Genomic DNA, 21,339 nt, shown 5'->3' with positions numbered 1-21,339 from the left:
CAAATACCTATATTGGAGGCTGGGTTCATGCATCACATCTAAATTACTACATTTTTTTATTGATTGCTATAATGTATGAGCTCTGCAACTATGCTATAACAGTATGTGTGACTCGGACTACTTTATCTTTTTCAATGACCACTAATGCTAATCAGATATATGTCTTTGTCATCATTATTTACAGATCACCCAAGATTTTTTAATCAGCTCTATGCTGGTATTGATTATTACTCTTTAGCAGCACGTTTCATTACAGAGGCATTAAACCCAAGTGTGTAAGTGTATTTTGTTTTAAATCATGGTGCTGAATTTGCAGTGCTGTTTAATGGTGGCAGATCCTATTTCTATTAATAACATTGATGGGGTACATATTGCAGACATTCGGTGAATTGGTTTTTCAACTTCCTAAAGAGCCTAAATTTAATTTATAGAAGATTCTATGAATCTGATTAATTAGTGGAGTTCTGATTAATTGGTTTATTTTTAGTTTTTAGTTTTCTTCCTTCCTTTATAAGATAAAATGTTCCTTTAAATACTTTTTCTCTCATCTTTCCTGAGTTTATCTTTTCATAACTGTATCAGGCACTCTATTTAACCAGAAATCATTTGTCAACGGGACATTTAAATACAAGTGACCTTATAGTGGCCATAGTTTAGTGACCAGCAGTGTCATTAAACAAATTGGTAGCTAAGTGAAACTATGACTATGCTTATGATTTTACTTTAGCTTTTATTATTTTGTAGACCAGTATAAGGCTTGGTCACAAAGTTATTTTTCATCACTGTTGTAATTGCAAGTGGTTGCAAAATGAGTAAGTTGCTATATGAGGATTACCTGTACAACATATGTATGCAAGTCTAGACATTGTGTTCACGTTTCTTCCATATGGCATATATTGAGTATAAAATTTGACCCTATGCCTGCGGGCTTATTGAACTGTTAGATTTATTCAGACTTTCAGGCCAGTTGTTCCCTCCTACACACAGAGGATTCATTCTTTTATATGTATGCCCATGTAAAAAGATTGAAGAAAAAAATACTGCCCTATAGTTACCATTGTGTTTGGAAATTCAATTGAAAAGTGAAACCTTGACCTTCAGCTTTTAGTCCAGATCTCTGGATTCTCCAAAGAAAATACAAGAGAAACTCTCTTCCTGTGTAAATATATTATACTTGCTTATTTGTTTGTATCAGATACTTCATGAATATTTGTTTAAAGGCCTTTATTTCTCCTTTTGATTGGATTTTGATTTTTCAAATGAAAAAGTCCTTTGTCTCTTTATAATAATTAGAAGAAAATACAGTTTTTTTCAACTGAGATAGGACAAGGTCAATCTGGGAACATGTATCTCAACAGCTCTTAGAGCAATGTTTCTCAGCTATTGCAGTGTTAACATACCATGCATTTCAACTGCTGAGGTTCTCTAGCCAGCAAGTAGAAGTCAACACATTTAAATTGCCAAAATTGAGAAATAGTATCTTAGACAAAATGAACTTCTTTCCTAGGAAACTCTCCTTTATTCAAAACCACAGTTCTCACAACTTATCACAATTTATTTTTGTCCATGTGTCCTCTCACTTGAATACTATGATAAGCTTGAGATCAGAGATGTCAAACTCAATTTCATTGAGGGTCACATCACCATTATGGTTGTCCTCAAAGGGCCATTTATATGTAAGACTATAATGACTCACAGAGGCCAGGTGGGTGTGGCTGGGTAGGCATGTCTGGCTGGTTACAGCCAGGTCACCACAACAAGGTAGCTATGGCTAGGTGTGTGTGGATGGACACAACTGACTCATGAGAGTAGGGTCAGGATGGAACAAGTCTCACTGGCTAATTCGACATTGTGGACAATTCAGTGGTCCACAATCTACTTGCTTCCCCAAAGTGCTGGCAGAAACACACACACACATACATGCACCGACAGCATTCTAAGTTTGGGAAGTTTTATCCACAAAGAAAGGAAAGAGCCTTCTCCCCGAACCCAGCCATTACTGGCAGTTTGCAAGCTCAGATGTGGATAAAAGTCTGCAAGCTTGGAATGGTGTGTGCACAGCATATCAAAGGAGAAGGTTATTCTCCCTATCTCAGACATTGTTGGTGTTTCCTTGTCCAGTGCCCCCTCACAGCAAAGTAGGAGGGGGAGGATAATGTTGCAGCATGTGGAAGCATAGAAGATAAAGTTTGTAGGAAACAGTTTCCTCCGAGTCTAACCTCTGCCCTGACAGAGCTCTGGAGAGCAAGAGGAGGTGGCAGGGGAGCAGCATTCCCTGGTCCTGCATAAGGGAGGCTAGCCCTTCTTGAAAGGGAATCCCCATTTCTAATCATGTGTGGTAAGGATGCTTGTTGGGGCAGCTTTCCCTCACGCAGCTCCCTCACCACCCCCTTCTCCTCTCCAAAGATCTGTCAAGGCAGAAGTTGGATTCGGACAAATCTGATTCCTGCAAACTTTCTCCTCCAGGCTTCCACACATAGCAGTGTTGTCCTCTGCCTCCTGTGGGGTGGGGTGGGGCATGCAAGGCCTTGAGAGAGGATCTGGAGTCTCCAGTAGAGGAAGGCAAGGCCAGATTGAGTACCAAAGCCTCAGTCACCAGATCGTCACTGCCACCCCCAAGCCACACGGACAACCTCGGATGGCGGCACGGGATGCCCATACCTTGCTCTGTGGAGGGCAAGTGCCCAGCCTAGCCCTCAAGCTCCTGGGGCACTGGGACTCTGCAGCCAAACCCAGCTCTGCTTCCCTGAAGGGGCATCTGGCCACGCTTACCTCCTCAAGGCTGCTGTTGCTGCTGCTGTGCTCCTTGGCCAGGTTGCTCATGGTGGGTGCGGGAGGGCAAAGTGCATGGTTCAGAGGGAGGCTCACGCCCCCTCCATGCAAAGAAACCCGTCTTTGTAAGCAAAGTATCCTCAGCAATAGGCTGGGAAGCCACCAGGGGAGGCTAGGAGGAGGGGCCAAGGGGATGGTGAAAGGGCAGCAGGGCTGCTGACTTCCCTCAGACCCCCTCCCTCTCATTCCAATCTTCTTTTCTCCCTCCCTCTCTTCTTCCTTCCTCCCTTCCTTTCTTCATCTCTCCCTCCTTTTCTCCCTCCCACCCTCCCTCTCTCTGAGCCCAAGAAAGGATGAGGAGACAGGGAGAGGGTGGTAGTGCTGTGGGTATTCTGTGGAGCATAAAAAATCAACAGGAATTAGATTCCAGATTCTAAAGGAATTGAAATAAAGGGCATACTTGATTAGAATGGGTGGAGAATCAGTTAATTACACCCAGCTTCTATTATGAATTTGGAAAATGAAGTGATAGGACTTGGTATTTAAAATTATCAAGATAGACTGGAGTGGTTTATATCTCAAGTTAAAATTTTATATCATCAATGTCTTTCAAATCTATTATAAAAATCTTGGCTGCACTACAGAGTAGGAAAAATCAATTATATACTCATTAATGCTATCTGCTAATTTTCATTTTCATTTCATACATTTAATAAAACAAAATTAAGTAAACAGTTTCATGTCACATTTTCCTTTGTTCAGATATACCTACGAAATTTCTCCAGTATTTTTACTAGTGGAAGAAGCAGTCCTAAAGAAAATGATTGAATATATTGGATGGGAAGGAGGAGATGGTATATTTAATCCAGGTATGATGTTCGTTAATGTAAGAAATATGGCATTATTTACATAACAACCATATAATTTATACAAGTATAGAAGCGTTGTGTATTGTTGCTTCTGGACCACCCTGTTGCTTATAGTTGGTGGCTTGTAGTTCACAAGTTAGGATCAGGTTACAATGGCAATTGGAACCAGAACTGCCATTGGTAAGCAGTGCAGTGCAGTTGTAAAATGATAGTAATCCCAGTTGTTTCAGTTGCCATTGTAATGGGTCATTAAGCAGGAAGGGATATAAATGCCAGGTAAAGAATATGGAGGTACCCAAGGGTGTAGGGATGGGAATGAGGATGGAAGGTTCCATCGGTGGTGATTGACCAGGGAAACTTCTGGGACAGCGATGGCAAACCTTTTTTGGCTCGCGTGGCATAAGCGGGGGGAGCACAGGGGGGCGTGTGTGGGCATGCCGCACCCATAATGCAATGTGCGACACCCCCCCAACGCCCATGTGCACATGACAGGTACAACACCCTTTTTTTTCATGCACAACAGTCTCCCCTGGAAGCCCTCCGCAGGCTTCAGGAGCTTCCCTCAAGTCTCCGGAGCACAAAAAACCAGCCCTAAGGGCAAACCAGAAGTTCAGGAACGGGCTTCCAGTTTGCTCGTAGGGCTGGTTTAAGCCCTCCAGAGCCTTCAGGGACCTTCAGGAGGCTTCCCTGAAGGCTCTGAGAACTAAAAACAACTGGAAGTCCTGTTTGTCCGTTGGGTCGTTTTTCATCCTTTGGAAGCCTCCGGAGGGCCTCCAGGGGTGGGGGGAGGATGTTTTTGCCCTCCCCAGCTCCTATAAAGCCTCTGGCGCCTGGGGTGGGCGAAAATGGCTTTAAAAAAGGCTGAACTCAGCTGGCCAGCATGCTGGCCAGTTGACAGGGCAACACCTCGCGTGCCCTGACAAATGGCTCCCATGCAATAGGTTCTCCATCCTGGTTCTAGGAGGCCTGGCAGACTGCATGGGCAGTGAAGTAATGTGGTGGGAGCTACTTACTGGAGTGAATTTTGACTTTCCTGCTGACTTTCCTCCATTGACTTTGCTTGTGGGGAGCCAACAGGGAAAATCACAAATAGATCATGTGACCATGGCTCTTTGCAAAGTCATAATCATGAGCTGGCATCCAAGCACCTAGTGAGCATATAACCACGGGGTGCTAACACGGCTAGAACTACAGGAGCTAGTCATACATCCATTTTTTTCAGTACCAATATACAGTAACTTTGAACAGTTGCTGAATGAATGAATGTAAGTCAAGGAATTCCTCTATTACAAAGTCGATTCTATTCTTTGAGTATTATGCTATCTGAGACATAAATATTATGTTTGTATTCAAATGAGTTTCTCAGTATGTAAGAAGCACTTACAGTTATACAGCATTTACAGCCGGATACTTGTAAATATACAATTTAGAATCTGAAATATTTATTAATATATGTAATGATTTTTTAAGGTGGCTCTGTTTCCAATATGTATGCAATGAACTTGGCAAGATATAAATATTTTCCTGATATAAAAGAAAAAGGCCTTTCAGGGATACCTCAGTTGGTTCTGTTTACATCAGAAGAGGTAATTAATTTTTCTTACAACTTTTCTAGTATAGCACTTTTGAAAAGAAAAATATGCGTAGAAGGTTGCAAAAAGAACCAGGATACATGTATGCAGACATAAAATCAAAACTAGGATATTAAAAATGTTATGGCACGCAATATATAGTCTGACATTATGAAATAGTGATAAGATTTGAAAAGTCTTAAAAAGCTTTATTGCAAATATTTGGGCTTACTGAACCTTAGTTTCCTGAAGATCTAAACCAAGCTTTCTCCTGTGCACTGCTTGGAGAATCCAAGCATGGGCTCAACTTCAGTTTGTCTGCCCAGTGTCTGAGTTAATTTTAGAGTCTTTAGCAGTGGTGGGATATGACTGGTACACCCCGGTATGGGCGTACCAGTGCCTGCTGGAAGCACCAGGTACTGTCCCAGTACAGTGCTCTGGAGGGCCAACCTGCCCGCCGTCCTTACCTGTATTTGAGCCGATCGGGGCTTCCATGTATGTGTACGGAGCATACAGCATCTGTGATGCTTCCCCGAGCAGCTGGAGCATCGCAGAGCTGACATGGAGGATTGCAGGTGGTAAGTACGCATGCACGCATTGCGCATATGCTGCATGCATGTATGTGGTGGATGCCTGGCCCCATTGCACCGTACTGGTTGCACCAGGATCCAGAATCCACCACTGGTCTTTAGCCATGCTTGATTGCCTCAGTTTTTCTCAACTCAGTCAAGCCCATAGTAGTGACTTAGACTCTCTCCTCAGTCAATGAGCAGAGAAATTAAAGTTATTACCTTGGATTCTTCAACCATTTCTTCATTACAGCAGAAGATTTGCTCTATAGCAGCAGAAGATTAAAAAAATTGAATTGGCAACTCTTTGACAGCTGTCAAAGGCCCTTCGGCTTGGGCAGCACCTCAGGCTCCCAGAAGCCTCATACGAGGCTCGGAGCCGACAGCATAGAGTTTCCAAAGCTCCGTTTGAAGTTTAAAACCACTCCAGAGCAGCGCAATGGCACTACAGCTAGCAAATGGATCGGGTGAGCATCGGCTCTGGGCAGCAAGGGAATGAGAATCCAACACTACAGAGAGTGCGGCCGCCATTTTGGACATTGTTTTGAATAGCAATTTTGAATGGCAAATTTGGCGTGCTCGCCATTTTGGCTGTCAGAGATTGCCTTGGACTGTCATTTCAGTGGTGATTTTCATCTTGTCAGGGAGCGTGCCTCAGAGAAGGCACAGAGAGAACCGTGCCTGGACTTTGCTTCTCCCTATCTGGCAGCTTGATCTGGTTTCCTAGAAGCTGCATATTAGAGACTTTTGCAGCCTGAAGGCCCCAGTCTACCACAGCTCCAAAGACTTCAAGTCAGTTGCAACCCAAGAAGCAGTGCCAACACCAGAGGCCTTGAACGAGACTGCTCGATCGCTCCAATCAACCCAACCCTGGGCTATTCCCTGTCCGAGTACTCAGTCAAAGGTCTGGTGAGGTTGTGGCAGAATTTCATATCTGGAGTTGATCGATCTGACCTGGTCCTGAGGTGGTAAGTGGGGTGTGCGCGGTTGCCATCCTAGCTAACCATAGGAATGGCTGACTCGTGTCACGGGAGGAAGAACCCTACCAGGCCCATCCTCCATCCTATAGCCAGCCCCAAGGAGAAAGGTGGCTAATCCAAGTCCTCCAGCAAGTCAGACAGGTTCAAAACTTCCTCTCATAAGTCTTCTACAACAGATAGAGATGCCGGTGCTTGAAGGCCTTTGAAAAACAATTTGCCAAGGCGCAAAAGGCGCTGATGGTTAATCCATCTCCCCCAAGGCAGGCTGAATCCACATAGGCCAGGGATGAGGTATAAGATGCCCTTCCAAATGATATTTCAATCTCACAAGATTTCCAGGCAGCTTGTTTCGAGGAGAAGTTTGCTCCATTTGAATGTTTTCCTGAGATACCTGAGGATTCTCCTAACGACCCCAGGCAAGAGGAGGCCACAGCCAACTCTAGGCCTACCTCAGCATGTTTCTCTGTAGAACAGCAGGAATTTATTTCCCAGGCCATAGTGCAAGCCATGGACTTTGCCTTTCAGCATGGGGTCACCTCCAGTAAACAGACAATTCAGGTTCCAGTCCAGCAGGGTCAGAGTAAGGACAATCCTGTTCCCATTCAGGATCTTCCCTCACATAAACCTTCAGTGCGCAGTGAGGATTCACTAGCAGCAGGGGAGGTGACCACTGAGAAGATCCTCTCGGATGATGAGGATATGACCACTGACAAGCCGGCCTTTACTGGCTTCTTCAAGCCTGCACTCTTCAAATCACTTCTTCACAAGGCCAAGGTGATCCCTAGTTCAGACATGGCCAGTATCTCGGATGAGGCTACTAAGGAACAACCAGCCAAGAAGGCTAAGAGAAGCACCTTCTTTTCTCAAACACCTGCAGAACTCAAGGAGGTTCTCACCTCTCAGCTCTTGCCCCAATTTTCCAATTGGCGGCCGTCTACAAGCCACCCTACCCCAGTAGAAGGAGATGACCACCGATGCCTGAGTTATCCAGATGGTGAGGCTGGGCCTCACCATAGAATTCCTTTCCCCCCCACCCCACCACTTTCTGAGTTTCCCCACTCCCAGGAATCCTTTCAAGAGGGAATTAATGGAAACAGAGATTCACTATCTCCTAGGCATCAAGGCGATAGAACCGGTTCAATTGGGTCAGGAAGGTCTAGGCTTCTATTCTATACTCTTCCTTATGCCCAAAAGCTCAGGGGTGGGGGTGGTTATGCAGAGCCATATTAGATCTCAAGAGGCTCAACTCCCATGTAGTGTACAAACGCTTCAAAATGCAGTCCCTAAATTCCAGAGGGGGGGGATTCGAGAGGGGGATTTACTCATGTCCATAGATTTCAGGGAGGCTTACCTACATGCACCCATCAGACCAGTATATCAAATTTCTTGTGGTTCCACTATGTGGGGCAGCACTTCCAGTATCATGCCATGCCATTCAGCCTGTCATCAGCCCCCAGGACTTTTACAAAACTGTTGGCAGCTGATCACGACCGGTGTGCATACACTATTATCTGGATGACATCCTCATTCAATCGTCGTCCATCAGACAGGTGCACCAGGATGTGTGTACCACGATGCTCGTCCTATGGAAACATGGGTTCTCCGTGAACATCAACAGACTATTACATTTAGGGGCTGTGATTGACACTTCCACCTGTGAGGTTTTCCTGCCTCCAGACCATCAAGCCAGCCTACATCAGATGGTCTCATCCATTCTAGCACAGTACCAGGTGCCACTGATACCGCTTTCCTACTTACTAGGGAAAATGATCTCGTGCTTGTCAGTTGTGCCCTGGGCAAGGTTGCATGCGTGACCATTGCAATGGCTCCTACTTCTACATCAGTGAGCCAAAAGAAGCAACTCTAACATCAAGATGCGCATCCCTCCATGAATCCGCAGTTTGCTCCGTTGGTGGGTCTCTCCAGCGATCAGGAAATGATCCCTCTTCAAGGAACCACATCGAGTGACATCAGATGCCAGCCTATTCAGATGGGGGCACATCTCCAGTCACAACTGTCCCAGGGGCGCTACTCAGAGGAAAAGCTGGAAAATAGCATCAACTGGCTGGAGCTGAGGACCGTACTCCTAGCCTTGCAACACTTTGAACATTGAGTGCAGACCAACATGTACTCCTGCTTACGGACAATGTGGCCACCAAGGCCGACATCAATTGGCAGGGGGACACTCATTCCAAGACCCTGATGCAGGAGGCGGAGAAATTGTGTCTGTGGGCAGAGACCCACTTGTTATCACTCCGAGCTGAGCACATCTCAGGAATATCCAACACTCAGGCGGAGAGCAGGTCCACCATCGACCACACATAGTGGAGAGTCATCCTCAACTCTTTCTACAACTCTCAGACATCTTCGGTTGTCCACGGGTGGACCTATTCACCCGACTGAAGAATGCCCACCTGCTGAGGTTTTTCTCCAGGTTTCCGATGAGAGGTGCAGAAGGAACAGGCGCCATGAACAGCCCTTGGCCACCGGGCCTCATGTATGCCTTACCCCTGTTCGCTTTCATTCTGCCAGATTATATGACAATGACCAAATTGAAAAAGGCAGCTAGTTGTCATAGTCTTCGTATGGTTCACATTTTCATTGAGCAATCAAGCCAGGAGCCATGGCTAAAAACTCTAAAATTAACTCAGTCACCTGGCAGACAAACTGAAGTTGAACCCATGCTTGGATTCTCCCACAACTCACAGAGAATTACCATTCAGGTAAGACAACGGTCCTTCTGATACTTATCAACTTTAAAATGTCTTCTACTTCAATTCCCAGAAATCCCTTGAAATATGCTGGGTAAGTAGTCCATGTTGCTGAGTTCTTCAAGTTGCTGTCTTACAATACAGTTTTAATGAAGAAACCAATTCATTTTTTTTACAGAATACCAAGTTGTTACTTTAAGTGAAGGCGGGCTAATTTCAACTCCTGTTACAAATTAAAAATAAAAGAAAAGAAATAAATAGAAACCTAGGTTTTGCACTTTAACTCCCCTTTATATTCCTTTTATGATCTTGGCTGACTTTATTCAGGATCAGACATAATGATAAATAGTGTTGTGGGCTTACAAATGCCAGCATAAGACAGGATTAACTGTCCTCTCTTTTCTTCTCTCTCTCTCTTTCTCTCTCTCTCTTTTTTTTTTTTTGCTTGCCTGTCTCATGCATATGCGATTAGAAGTGCCCATTTTCATTTTTCCCTAATTACATTTTCCCATTATATTTGGAGTAAGTGGTGTCTTTTTAAAGAAAAAAAAAGAATAAATTAGGTTTTGAATCCTGAAAAGTTCAGTTCTCTTCCAAGGTTTATGATTCTGACTTTATGTCACTGTAGTTTTTGCTGATCTCTTATTATCTGAGTCTGAAGAAGTTTGGCATTTAACAGGAATAACTTCTTTCAGCTGAGCTTAATAGGTGACTGTTAGAGAACAAATAAAAAGCTATTTTGTAAAAATCACTTGCAATTCAAATGAAACTCTGATGCCAGAATCCAAATCACTGCTGAGTACACTTGGCCCTCTGCAGGCTTATTTCATTTTTGATGTAATTCAGTAACAGAAGATTAATTATCTATCTATGTATGTTATTCCACAAAACAGCACCAGTTAATGAGTTCCACAGGCTTTCTGTCAAATTAGAAATGATTGGATGATGGTAGCTGATGGTACATTTATGCACTTCATTAAAAATAAGGGGGAAAACTTCCTTGTCCAAAATGGAGGACCCACCATGAGTTGATTCATCTCATTAAAAAATGAGGCACTCTGAATAACTTTAATATATTCATAGCCACATATTGAAGTGCTGCAGATTTTTCATAATTATGTTCATTCGTAACTACATTTGTGTGAATTCTCTAGAAGAAAACTAAGTTAATTAACCACCTGGTTTCACTTACTGTATGCAAAGAAACAATGTAAGACTTTGTTCACCATTGTTGGCAAATATATTAACCCTGAAATAATACTAAATATTTGCTCTATTTTCTCCACTTTTAAAGTGGCATATTTATTGTTCTATTGAAAGGACCTCAAGTCTCATAGACTTTGGGGATCATTTGAGTACTCTGTGAACCTCTACAGACTTTTTGTGATTCATCACTGAGACAAAAATAACTATAAACATGCAACTTTTGTGCTCTCCATTATTAATGTGAAAGTTGTAAATCCAGGCATTTCAGATGATCTATTTTTCTAGTTGTTTTAAAATAGAACCCAGTTTCTCCAAGAAATGCAATATAGATTAACCTATTTTTTATATTTATATGCATTAAATATGAAAGCCAATGTAAAACATAGAATCATTTTGTTTGATAGTCATGATTGATGAAGCACATATGATTTAGTGATAGAGCATGAAGGCACAGAGATCAACAATATGATTAAGCTTCCGGACCATTTGGATGTTGCTGTTCCTTGCTTTTATTCTGAATGCCTTTGATGAAAAAAGTCCACTGATTTTGAATATTTCTACCTTTGAAATACTGTGCAAGTGGTAAATTACATATGCTCTTTGTTATTTACATGCTATTCTTTTTTCATATAAAATATGTCGGCATGTTTTCATGACAAAAGGCAAATTTTATATCCCACTGATTGAAAAATGAAGAAAAAAAACATACAGTTTTTGGTCAATATGTTCTTGTGGTCACATTTCAGAATCAGGAGCATCACCTTGAAATGATAAGAAAGGCTTTTGGGTTTGATAGAAGCTAAGCAGGAAGAAATAAAGATTATTTTGTTTTAAAGATTTGATTTGAAAAACATTCTAATATTTCATAATAAGCCTTTCAATGACTATTTAAAATAGTCTTAGCTTTCTCATGAGACTTACTACATCATGTTTTTTTTTTCATGTCTGTGAACAGCATCCTTTGTCAGTTTTTTTATTGATTTGTAGAAAACCTACACATTCCTGGCTTTTTTCTTTTTTGAGGCATAGCTGGTTAATGTTTTTGTTCCCTCAGTTTCAGATATGGAGTACATATACTCCTTCATCAGAAAACATTTTCTCCAGAAAGAATACCGTATTTTTCAGATTATAAGACGGATCGGAGTATAAGACGCACCAAGATTTTGAAGGGGCAAATTAAAAAAAAATGTTTTTGTACTCTGCACACCTCCCAAAGATGGCCTGTTTTTTTGCCAAATAAAAGAACATTCACGGCCTTTAGGAGGCTTATAGAGTGCTCCTAGGGCCTTGAGGGGGGGGAGGAAAAATTGGCCTGTTTTTAACTCATTTTTCCCCTCCCCAGCCCCCAGGAGCTCTCTGGAAGCCTCCTAAAGGCTATGCACAGCCATTTTGGTGAAGGGGTGGGGTTTCAGGAGGCCAAAATTGCTGTATTCAGTGTAAAAGACGCGCCCAGAGTTTCAGCCTCTTTTTTGAGGTAAAAAGGTCTGTCTTACATTCTGAAAAATATGGTAATGTGCTGGCTGAAAAAAAAGGAAGAAATGATCAAGAGAGAGATTAAGTTATTTAAACCAAGTCCACACCAGAGGCACTATTCCAATGCTAGTGCAGAATTAGATCTGCTTAAGATTGATTTTATTAATGACCAAAACATGGAATTCATTTCCTTGTTTACCCTCTTGTGTTTTCTAAAATTATTGACTTCAATATTTTAACTATTTCAGTCAACTTAGTATTAACTCAGCTGCTGCAGACTAGTTTGTTTTTTTCAAATTATTTTGATTTTGATAGTTCTTTTTGAATAAGACTAAATAACTTCAAATAAAATCCAATGTGATATTTCTAATTGAAGATATTTCTACAAACATATTTAGAAAGTTTGTCATGAACCCAGAATATCAATGACAATGATATAATACTGTGTTTTCCTGAAATTTGGCCTTGGGCTTATTATAGGGGAAGGGCTTATTGTTTTGGGGTTTCTGGGTGGCTGCTCCCTTGCGAGTGGGCTCCCGAAGAGCTGGGCACAGCCTCAGAGGCGAAGCAACCATGAGGTGACCACGCTCATGAGCAGCCGCCCAGCAAAACCCCTCTCCAGCCGGGCAGAGTGCCATTCACTGATCTAGGGGGTATCCCTAGGCGCCAAGCCACATGGTGCTCTGCTCACCCGGCAGCTCTCATGGCTTGGCACATTAGGGTACTTTTTATAGAGGGGGGTTGTGCGAGTGCCTGTTCTGCCCCAAGCAAGCATACCTCCCAGCCTCACCATGCCCTGGCCCAGCTCTCCCTGCAGGGTCAGGGCGCTGTCGCCGCGCTCTGAGCATAACTTCTTCTCTGGCTTCCAAACTCCAAAACTCGGCTGCCGAGTCTTCCAGCAGCGGCCACTCTAGGAGTCTGCTCTATGATGGTGGACTGGCTGCGGGAAGATTTTCTGTCCAGAAGACTCTCTGTCCAGCCAGGCAGAACACCATTCCCCATCTTAGCGATATCCCAAAGGCGGCAAGCAAGGGGGCTTATTTTCGGGGGTGGGCTTATATTTTTGCCCACGCGAAAAATGTGGCAAGGCATTAGTTTCAGGACAGGTTGTATTTTCGGGGAAAAATGATATATGTAGTCATTAGAAGACTTGACAAAGTCAGCAATGGTCTGCTTTAATATTTGTCACCTAATCAGATTAAATGTTAAGAAAGAGAAATAGAAGAAAACCATTAAAAGGTAATAATAATAAAGAGAATGTTCATTCAACATGACTGTTTTTCATGTATCTTGCTTTTTTACATAGTGTCACTACTCAGTGAAGAAGGCAGCTTCCTTTTTGGGAATTGGCACACAAAATGTTTACTTTGTCAAAAGTGATGACAGGTAAGGACTTTAGCACATTGAAGTGATCCTATCCATTTTACAATGCAGTATTGCAGTAAACAATTAACTTGTTGGAAATAATTAAATAGTTTTACATCTGTGTCCCATAGAGGTAAAATGATTCCTGAGGAACTGGAGAAACAAGTCCAGCTGGCAAGGAATGAGGTGAGAAGGCGAGAGAGTGTAAGAGTCTATATGTGAATTTTGAGAATGGTAAACCTTTGGGTACTTTGCTTGAAGTTGAGTAGAAAAGGAGAGTAAATGGAAGTTAAAACAGTATAATACATATGAGACAATGTGTTCGGTCTACAGATTGGTCAGTGGGTAAAGCTTTGCTTTACTTTGAAGTATCCCTTCAAAATTGCAACATAATACAACCTCCTTCCCCCTTTTACTAGTCAAAATGCTTTACATTGTATCATTCAACACTTAATAGCTGAAAAGGTTGAAGAAGGAGGCTGTCTCAGCAGCTTATAATGCTTTAGTAATACAGCTTGAACTGTTATAGTATAGGTGAAGCATTTAACCTTGCACAGATCTGTTGCATTAAGTCACATTTTGAAGACTTTGATTTACAGAGGATCAAAATGCTGGGTATGTTTACAGTATGTTAGAGGCTTCAGAACTTTGAAGATCTTTATGTTCTACCCCTACAACTACTGTCCACCCTAGTTCATTTTTTGAATTCTTTTGATGTTAGGAAAACTATAGAAAGAAAGCATAGGTTCTTGCTTTAGCTTTATATTTTATTGTAATCCATAAGGATAGGGAAGAGCTGACTCTGAATTCTAGTTCATCTCTTTCAGCCTTGGTATTATTTTCTTATTTCAAAAGAGTCAAATTGGCATTGAAAATGGCCAATATTGCAGCTCTAAACTCTTCTTGTTGTTTATTTCATTGGCAGTGTCAAAGATAAGGAATATGTCGCTTTAAGATTGTTGAGAATGTCTTTAACGTTGTTCATTATTTGATCAGAAATTTCATCCAATTTGAACAGATAATACAAATAAGAAATAAAAGTGCAACCTGCCTATTTTTGAAAAGCAAGTCAGTTTTTCTGTCTTGTATTAAATAACTATTCATTCTATTCATTGTGTAAAGAAAATGTCAATAAAACTTTTATTTCTTTAAATGAAAATATTTGCAGGAGTGTTCTATAATTTCTCCAAGGTAGCCATGTGAAGATGTCACAATAGAAACATCTGGAAATCCCAAGTTACTCTAAAAATGATATAATGTCTATACTAATAGCCAGATAGAAATATAAGCACAAGAAATATATTGTCTTTAAAGATCTCAGAGTTTTGTGGTGTGAAGAACTGAATACGATCACAGATACAAGGCTGTTTTCATGCTTTTTTAAATTTGTAAGAGGTTAGTTTGACCTAACATGAAGTGTGGAGATAAAAAAGAGAGTGGAATTTTCTAATACACAAAATGTCTATTTTCCCCATTGACATTATGTCAGTATCATTGAAGCATTTAAAAATATTCACCAGTGAAAACATATCTGACAATTTTTTCAGCTAGCTTCAGGATTGCAAGCCATAGGGAAAACACAATTTTTATAATACAAGCTTACTGCTCTCCCTATCTACTGCTAAAATTAAGCTTAAAAACCTATTTAAAGTTATATCAGAATTGGAAGAATTCTGTTTAGTGGGATTTATGAAGCCATTTTTCTGGTTTCAGAATATATTATTTTGCATCTATGTTTAAATATTATGTCATATTTAAGTTTGTAAATCAAAAGTTATTCTAATCAATAATTCAGTGCAATGAAAACAGACATATTGTCTTGGGAGGATAATTTTCATTTATTTGATGTTTTTGCTTTAGGCTTTTGGAATGAATATTTTGTTATTTTATAGAAGTACCTGAGTGCAAATCCTGAGTATTGCAGATGGCTGTGTCAAAAACAAACTAAATACTAAAAAAAGGAAGGATAACATATAAATGAGGATAACTTTGAAGTTAGTTGAATAACACAAATTTAGAGTAATGTGGTAACAACCCCTAGAACATCAATTATAGGTATTCCTATCCTGAACTTGATATTTGGAAGGATTAAAAGTTTGATTATGGTTTTATTCATTTCAGGTCAAGTTTTCAGAACCTGGTGAACATTCACATTGATTTCATAAACCACTGTTTCTTCCCCTAACTTTCTTTTTCAAGACCAGGTATTGTGTCAGTAGCTGTTAATGAATTCCTTCTGAATATAGATATAACTGCAGAGTCCACACATCATTTGGTTCCATATAATAATTCTAACATGTACAGTGGTTTGTAATGTGGGATTAAATTACCAATTACCTCTAATTCCTCTTTTGGATCCATTTTTTTCTTAAGAAACTCCTGTGGCATTATTTCGGGATTCAGTCAGGCTGCATCCAGGGTTAAATGTGAAGTTTGTGTACTTTCAGTAATTACATTCACTCATTGCTTATTCTACTGTCATTCTTCATCTACCCTTGTCCTTCCATATTGATAGGGATATACAGCAGTTGCTTGATTTGTTATTTATTTATAAATAACAATTTTTTATTCCTTTTAATAATTGAAAAGCTGTATGCAGTTCAATTATGCTAAAAATAAACCACTTGGTTTTAAAACTTTTATAATTAAAATTGGATAAGTCTACCAACTTCTCACACAAATAGAATCATATAATTGGAAAGAACTTCTTAGATCATCAAATCCAACTCCCTGATCAGCACAGGAATTCAAATTAAAGTGTTTCTTAACCTCCCTTGAACCTAATTAAGCATTTTTTCTCTCCTAATGTTTAGTTAGAATTTCCTGTAACTTAAATGTGTAATCCTATGCCACACATTCTGGAATGCTGGAAGGATATATGTGTGTATACATGTCAATCTGTGTGTCAAAAAAAGCATCATGATCTTGTCTGTTTTAACTTTTTTCTTCAATGCATTCTGCTGTTGACTGTCTTCTGTGATAGAAGAACAGATACGAAAGTATTTTCACTCTCTTCAAAGATAAATATTTCCAATGTAAAGACAATGTAAATCTTCTTCTGGGGACTTATTTTCTTAGTCCTGATCATTCTCATTGCATGTCTCTAAATATGTTCCAATTTTTCTAAATCCTTTTTAATGCGGGATTCCCAGAACTAGGCACAATATTCAGAGTGAGCTTTGACCAATAGAGAATAAAAAGAAACTATAATTTCTTACTATCATTTACATTCCTAATTATATTCCCATAATTACATATTATCTTATTGTTTATACAGCCTAATATTATATTGCTGTTTTAAAAGTAATTTACCCTGGCAGATTCATATTCAGCTTGTAATAAACTACTATTTCAAGCTCTTTTTCAAGTTTTATTACCAAGCTAATTTGACTCAGTCTGCATTTGATTTTTGTTTCCTAAGACCACTTCTTTATTCTATGAAGTTTAATTTGAATTTTATTTCTGTTCAGCTAATTTTTGTGTTGTGTATTATTATTAATATTATTAATATTGTTATTAATAATATTGTTGTTGTTATTGTTGTACTATCAAGCAGATATTTACCAGTAGATTGAATTTGGCACTTTTGTCATTGAGTCCTTTTCAAAGACCTGAAATAAGATGTTATTTTAATAATATTAAAAATATTATCACAAAATAAGATGTTATTTTAATAATATTAAAAATATTATCACAAGATGAAAACTGTTCCAAGTAAAGGTATTTTTTGCAATTGACTGATAGTGATTTTTCAGTGCTGACTTCTACTTTTACTCTATTCTTTCTGAGTACCATCCAAGATTATTCCTGTATGGCACCTAATGTACTGATAACCTGTGGGAAAATCGTGGGCAGTTTATGCCATAACCTTTCAAATTTAATTTTCAAATTGTGATACATTTTGATCTTCTCCAATTCTGTGTCTTCTATTCAACTAACTCCTGGTATTGCCACATCAATTATTCACAGTCTCTGATTTTCAACCACAGTCAAAACTGATGTGTTATGAGCCAAGTTTTTATCAGTTTCTATTTGGAAATACCAGAATACTTTAACTTGCTGTAGGTTGTATTGGTTCCAATCTATTTAAATTCCATTTATTAACAATGCGGGAACCAAAAATGTCATAGTTATTTAATGTAGCTTAGGATTTGTCTTTTACAAGTAAATAATATATCAATCCTTAAACCATAATTTTATTTTTATTTGATTATGTCCTCTTTGAAAAGGCATGGTATGTTCATGCTGCAATTGGATTTTTGTTTTGTTTTGATTTGGGAACATGGTGATTTAGACTGATCTTGGCAGAGTGGAATTTTAACACAGTATGGGTTTCCTTAGCATCTATGTGGACATAAATACAAATTGATTTTCCATGCACCATTCTCACAGATTCTTTAGCAATATTCATTAAGAAAAAAAGGATGAAGTTACAGGAATTCTGCCAACTAAAGGGTTTATCTTCTACAACTAATATATTCCAAAGTACATGAAAGCAGCCTTTGTCTTTTCCTTTTTTTAAAAACTCATGTTCTCTGGGTTGGTAAACAAAAAAAAATCTTTATGGGTTACCAATGAGCTTGCAGATTGATTAGGAGGAAGAAAATATTATGTGTATTATTTTATAAATGTGTGTATTAATCTGGGATACATCTCCAATTAAAGAAAGAATTGGCTTGCTTTGGATTTAAGAACCAAGACACTATAGGTCTGTGAATGAGCACCAATAATTGGCAGTGGATTCTTTGACATCCCAGTATTTTAGTAATCTAGGCTTCAGATATGTAATTTTAAAGATCATTTCTTTGGAGAGAAGCTGGCTGTTATTATTATTTTTGCAAAAAATGTAAAATATAATATAAAATATAAAATAAGATTTCTAAATCTCACTATATTCTATGTAATATACTTTCTAGAGAATTGTAAACAACCTTTATTTCTCTAGGGTTCTGCACCATTTTTTGTCAGTGCTACAGCTGGTACCACCGTTTTGGGAGCATTTGATCCTTTGAATGAGATAGCTGACATATGTGAAAAACACAATCTTTGGCTGCATGTTGATGTAAGTTAATTTTAATAGCAGTGGACTTCTTTCATTTATTCTCATACTTCTTTTTCTTGCAGAAGAATTTTCACAAATTAAAATGCTGAAAAAGTTGGGATAATATTTTCTGATTAATTAATGGAGTCCTGAAAACATAATTTTATTTGTTTGTTTGTTTTTTGTAAAAACTCTCTTCTCCCCAAGAATTAACAGCACTGTTTTGGTGGAAAGATAATGTCTTTAGGCAAAGCTGCCCAATGTGTAAAATTTTCAGTCCCAAGACTTAAGAATATAGCTGCTATACTGTATGCTTTGGTTTATCTATTTTGTCAGATTCCTTACTTTAATTATATATATATATATATTCCAGATTTTGTGAAAGATTATATTGGCTTTGGCGTTTTTTAAATACAGTCTTTCTAAAACAGACATCTATCAACTATGCTTGAATACAGCATTCCTTTTGGTAAGAAATTCTGGAGATGCAGTGCTAACTGGAAGATGCCAGTTTACATACAACTGCCTTTATTGCTTTACTTACTCTATTAAAATATTCATTCATTCATTTATTGTTAAGCAAGGGACTTCTTAGATCCCCTACAGATGCCTTTCCTAATCTGGGGGATCCCTCTTCCTCCCCTTCTTCTTTCAATATTTCTCTTTTCTTTCCAAAAGAAAATCATTCCAGAATTTTAGCAACTGCACATTTTCCCCAAGAGCCATAATCAAAGATGCAGTTTTTATGGTGATTGAAGTTGATCATTTTTTTATTTGTTACTTACGTTAATAAAAACAACTTGCCTTGTTTTTATACTGCTCTGGTAACAATGCAAGGTAAAATAAACATTAAACATAATTTATCCATAATAAAATTAATGTTATTATGTTCTTTTAAACAATGCTTATTTATAGGTACTAGGAATATAATATCCAAGGTTGCAAAGTGAAGTGGGACGGAGAGATTGTCCTTGATCAGCACAGATTCTCTCATTATCCGATATACACAAATAGGAAGAAAAAGAAAAGAAATGACATCCACCAGATGTCTCGTCAAAACTAAAAAAATTCATAAAGGGATCTGCATAGGGATTTGCATGTAGAGCCTCTTCAGAATGGTCTCTTGCCAATGTCACCTGTTTCCTCTTCTGCCTGAACTATTGTGTTGGTAGGATCTATTTCCAATTTGATTATTTGTTTCTTCCTCTTAGGAGAAGAATGTCTGCTGTTAAATGAAGTAATGAACATGGTCAAAATCCCCAAACTTTGCTTTTAAAAGTCAAACATGAAGCTGATTAATTGCATCACTGATCTTAGCCCACTTTAGCGTTATTAGAAATATCATTATCCTACTGTTTAATGCAGTGGTTCCCAAACTTTTTTAGTCCACCGCCCCCTTGGTGCTACAAACTGATCTTCAGTGCCCCCCACCCAGTGGTGGAATTCAAAAATTTTTACGACTGGTTCTGTGGGCGTGGCTTGGTGGGCGTGGCTGGGGGAGTCATGTGACTGGGCAGTTTGCACAACAGAAGGAAGATAGTAACAGTAAAATTCAAAACTGTAACAATTAATTGCACATTTATTCAAAATCCAATGTAAAAACGTTTGTAGTTAATGTTAATTCAACAAAATTGTTGAACGTGATCCAGTGATACCAGGTTTCAAAGTCTGATAGTCATTTATCAAGAACCTTAATAACTAGTAACTTAGTAAACTTAGTAAAATTTAATAACTACTTCACTGTTCAGTAAATTCTTAATGTGATGGATGGGCTTGATGAAGTGATACCAGTTTCCCAATGTCTGGTTTTAAGTCACTTAGCAGGAGTCTTAAATCACCACGCTCAGTAATCTGGAGTTGATTTCTTTGTTTGGAGAGAGGTTGGATGACCACACTGAAGCCACGTTCCACCAAATACAATGTTGGAAATGCAACAAGGAGCTTCTTAACCACTGTTCATAGTGCAGGATAGCGACCAGAAATTTCTTTGTGTAACCAAAACTCTTGGTACAATTTCTTGAACTTTCACTTCAGCTCAATGTCACCAACATTTACTTGAATTATTTGATGATTATTGCATGGTACCTAGAGATTCCCAATATGGAAAGTGAGAATGGGAACATTTTAACAGATTTTATGTTCTTGGGTTATAATTTTCACTAAAGAACCATGGTATGGAAAGGGAAATATAGACAATGGATCCAATCCCCTTCCTCAACAGTTTGTAAGCAAAGAATAACTAGCAAAATGTAGCCTTTTACCTCTTTTGGGAATCATTTTCTTTTTAAATTATTATTATTATTTGCAACAACAGAATTGTATCACAGCGGCCAGTTGTTTCGCCGGATTTGGCATTGATTACTAGTCGGGCCCCACCCAGGGGCCTAGGACGTCGTAACGTATTTTCATAATATACGTGCAGATCCAACCAGTGCGGCTTTTTGCATTTGACTGATGGTGATTTTATCAATTTTTAATTGTTTTAAATGTAATTCCAGTGCTTTTGGAATAGCACTCAGTGTGCCAATTACCACTGGAATTACCACTGCTGGTTTGTGCCATAGTCGTTGAATTTCAATTTTTAAGTCCTGGTATTTTGCGATTTTCTCATGTTCCTTCTTGGCGACCCTGCTATCACCTGGTATTGCGATGTCTATGATTGTGACCTTATATTTCTCAACCGTGTGATGTCTGGTGTATTATATGCCAGTGTTTTGTCCATTTGTATACGGAAATCCCACAAGATCTTGACCATCTGATTTTCGGTGACTTTTTCAGGCTG

The 21,339-nt window shown here is 39.1% G+C and overlaps 1 protein-coding gene across 1 annotated transcript in view; it reads left to right on the top strand.

The window, feature by feature from the left end:
- GADL1 (GAD like acidic amino acid decarboxylase 1) overlaps positions 1-21,339 on the top strand; it is a 146,696-nt gene that overhangs the window by 29,661 nt on the left and 95,696 nt on the right. The window contains exons 4-9 of the mRNA XM_087712897.1: positions 185-275; positions 3,535-3,641; positions 5,112-5,227; positions 13,458-13,537; positions 13,648-13,702; positions 18,462-18,578. Coding sequence (XP_087569023.1) covers positions 185-275; positions 3,535-3,641; positions 5,112-5,227; positions 13,458-13,537; positions 13,648-13,702; positions 18,462-18,578 — 566 coding nt within the window. The remainder of the gene's footprint in view (positions 1-184; positions 276-3,534; positions 3,642-5,111; positions 5,228-13,457; positions 13,538-13,647; positions 13,703-18,461; positions 18,579-21,339) is intronic.

Source organism: Thamnophis sirtalis, unplaced genomic scaffold (genome assembly GCF_051295495.1).
Source record: "Thamnophis sirtalis isolate CommonGarterSnake01/CBP01778 unplaced genomic scaffold, rThaSir2_p1.2 scaffold_4, whole genome shotgun sequence".
Lineage (NCBI taxonomy): Eukaryota > Metazoa > Chordata > Lepidosauria > Squamata > Natricidae > Thamnophis > Thamnophis sirtalis.
This window is presented reverse-complemented; position numbering and strand designations above follow the sequence as displayed.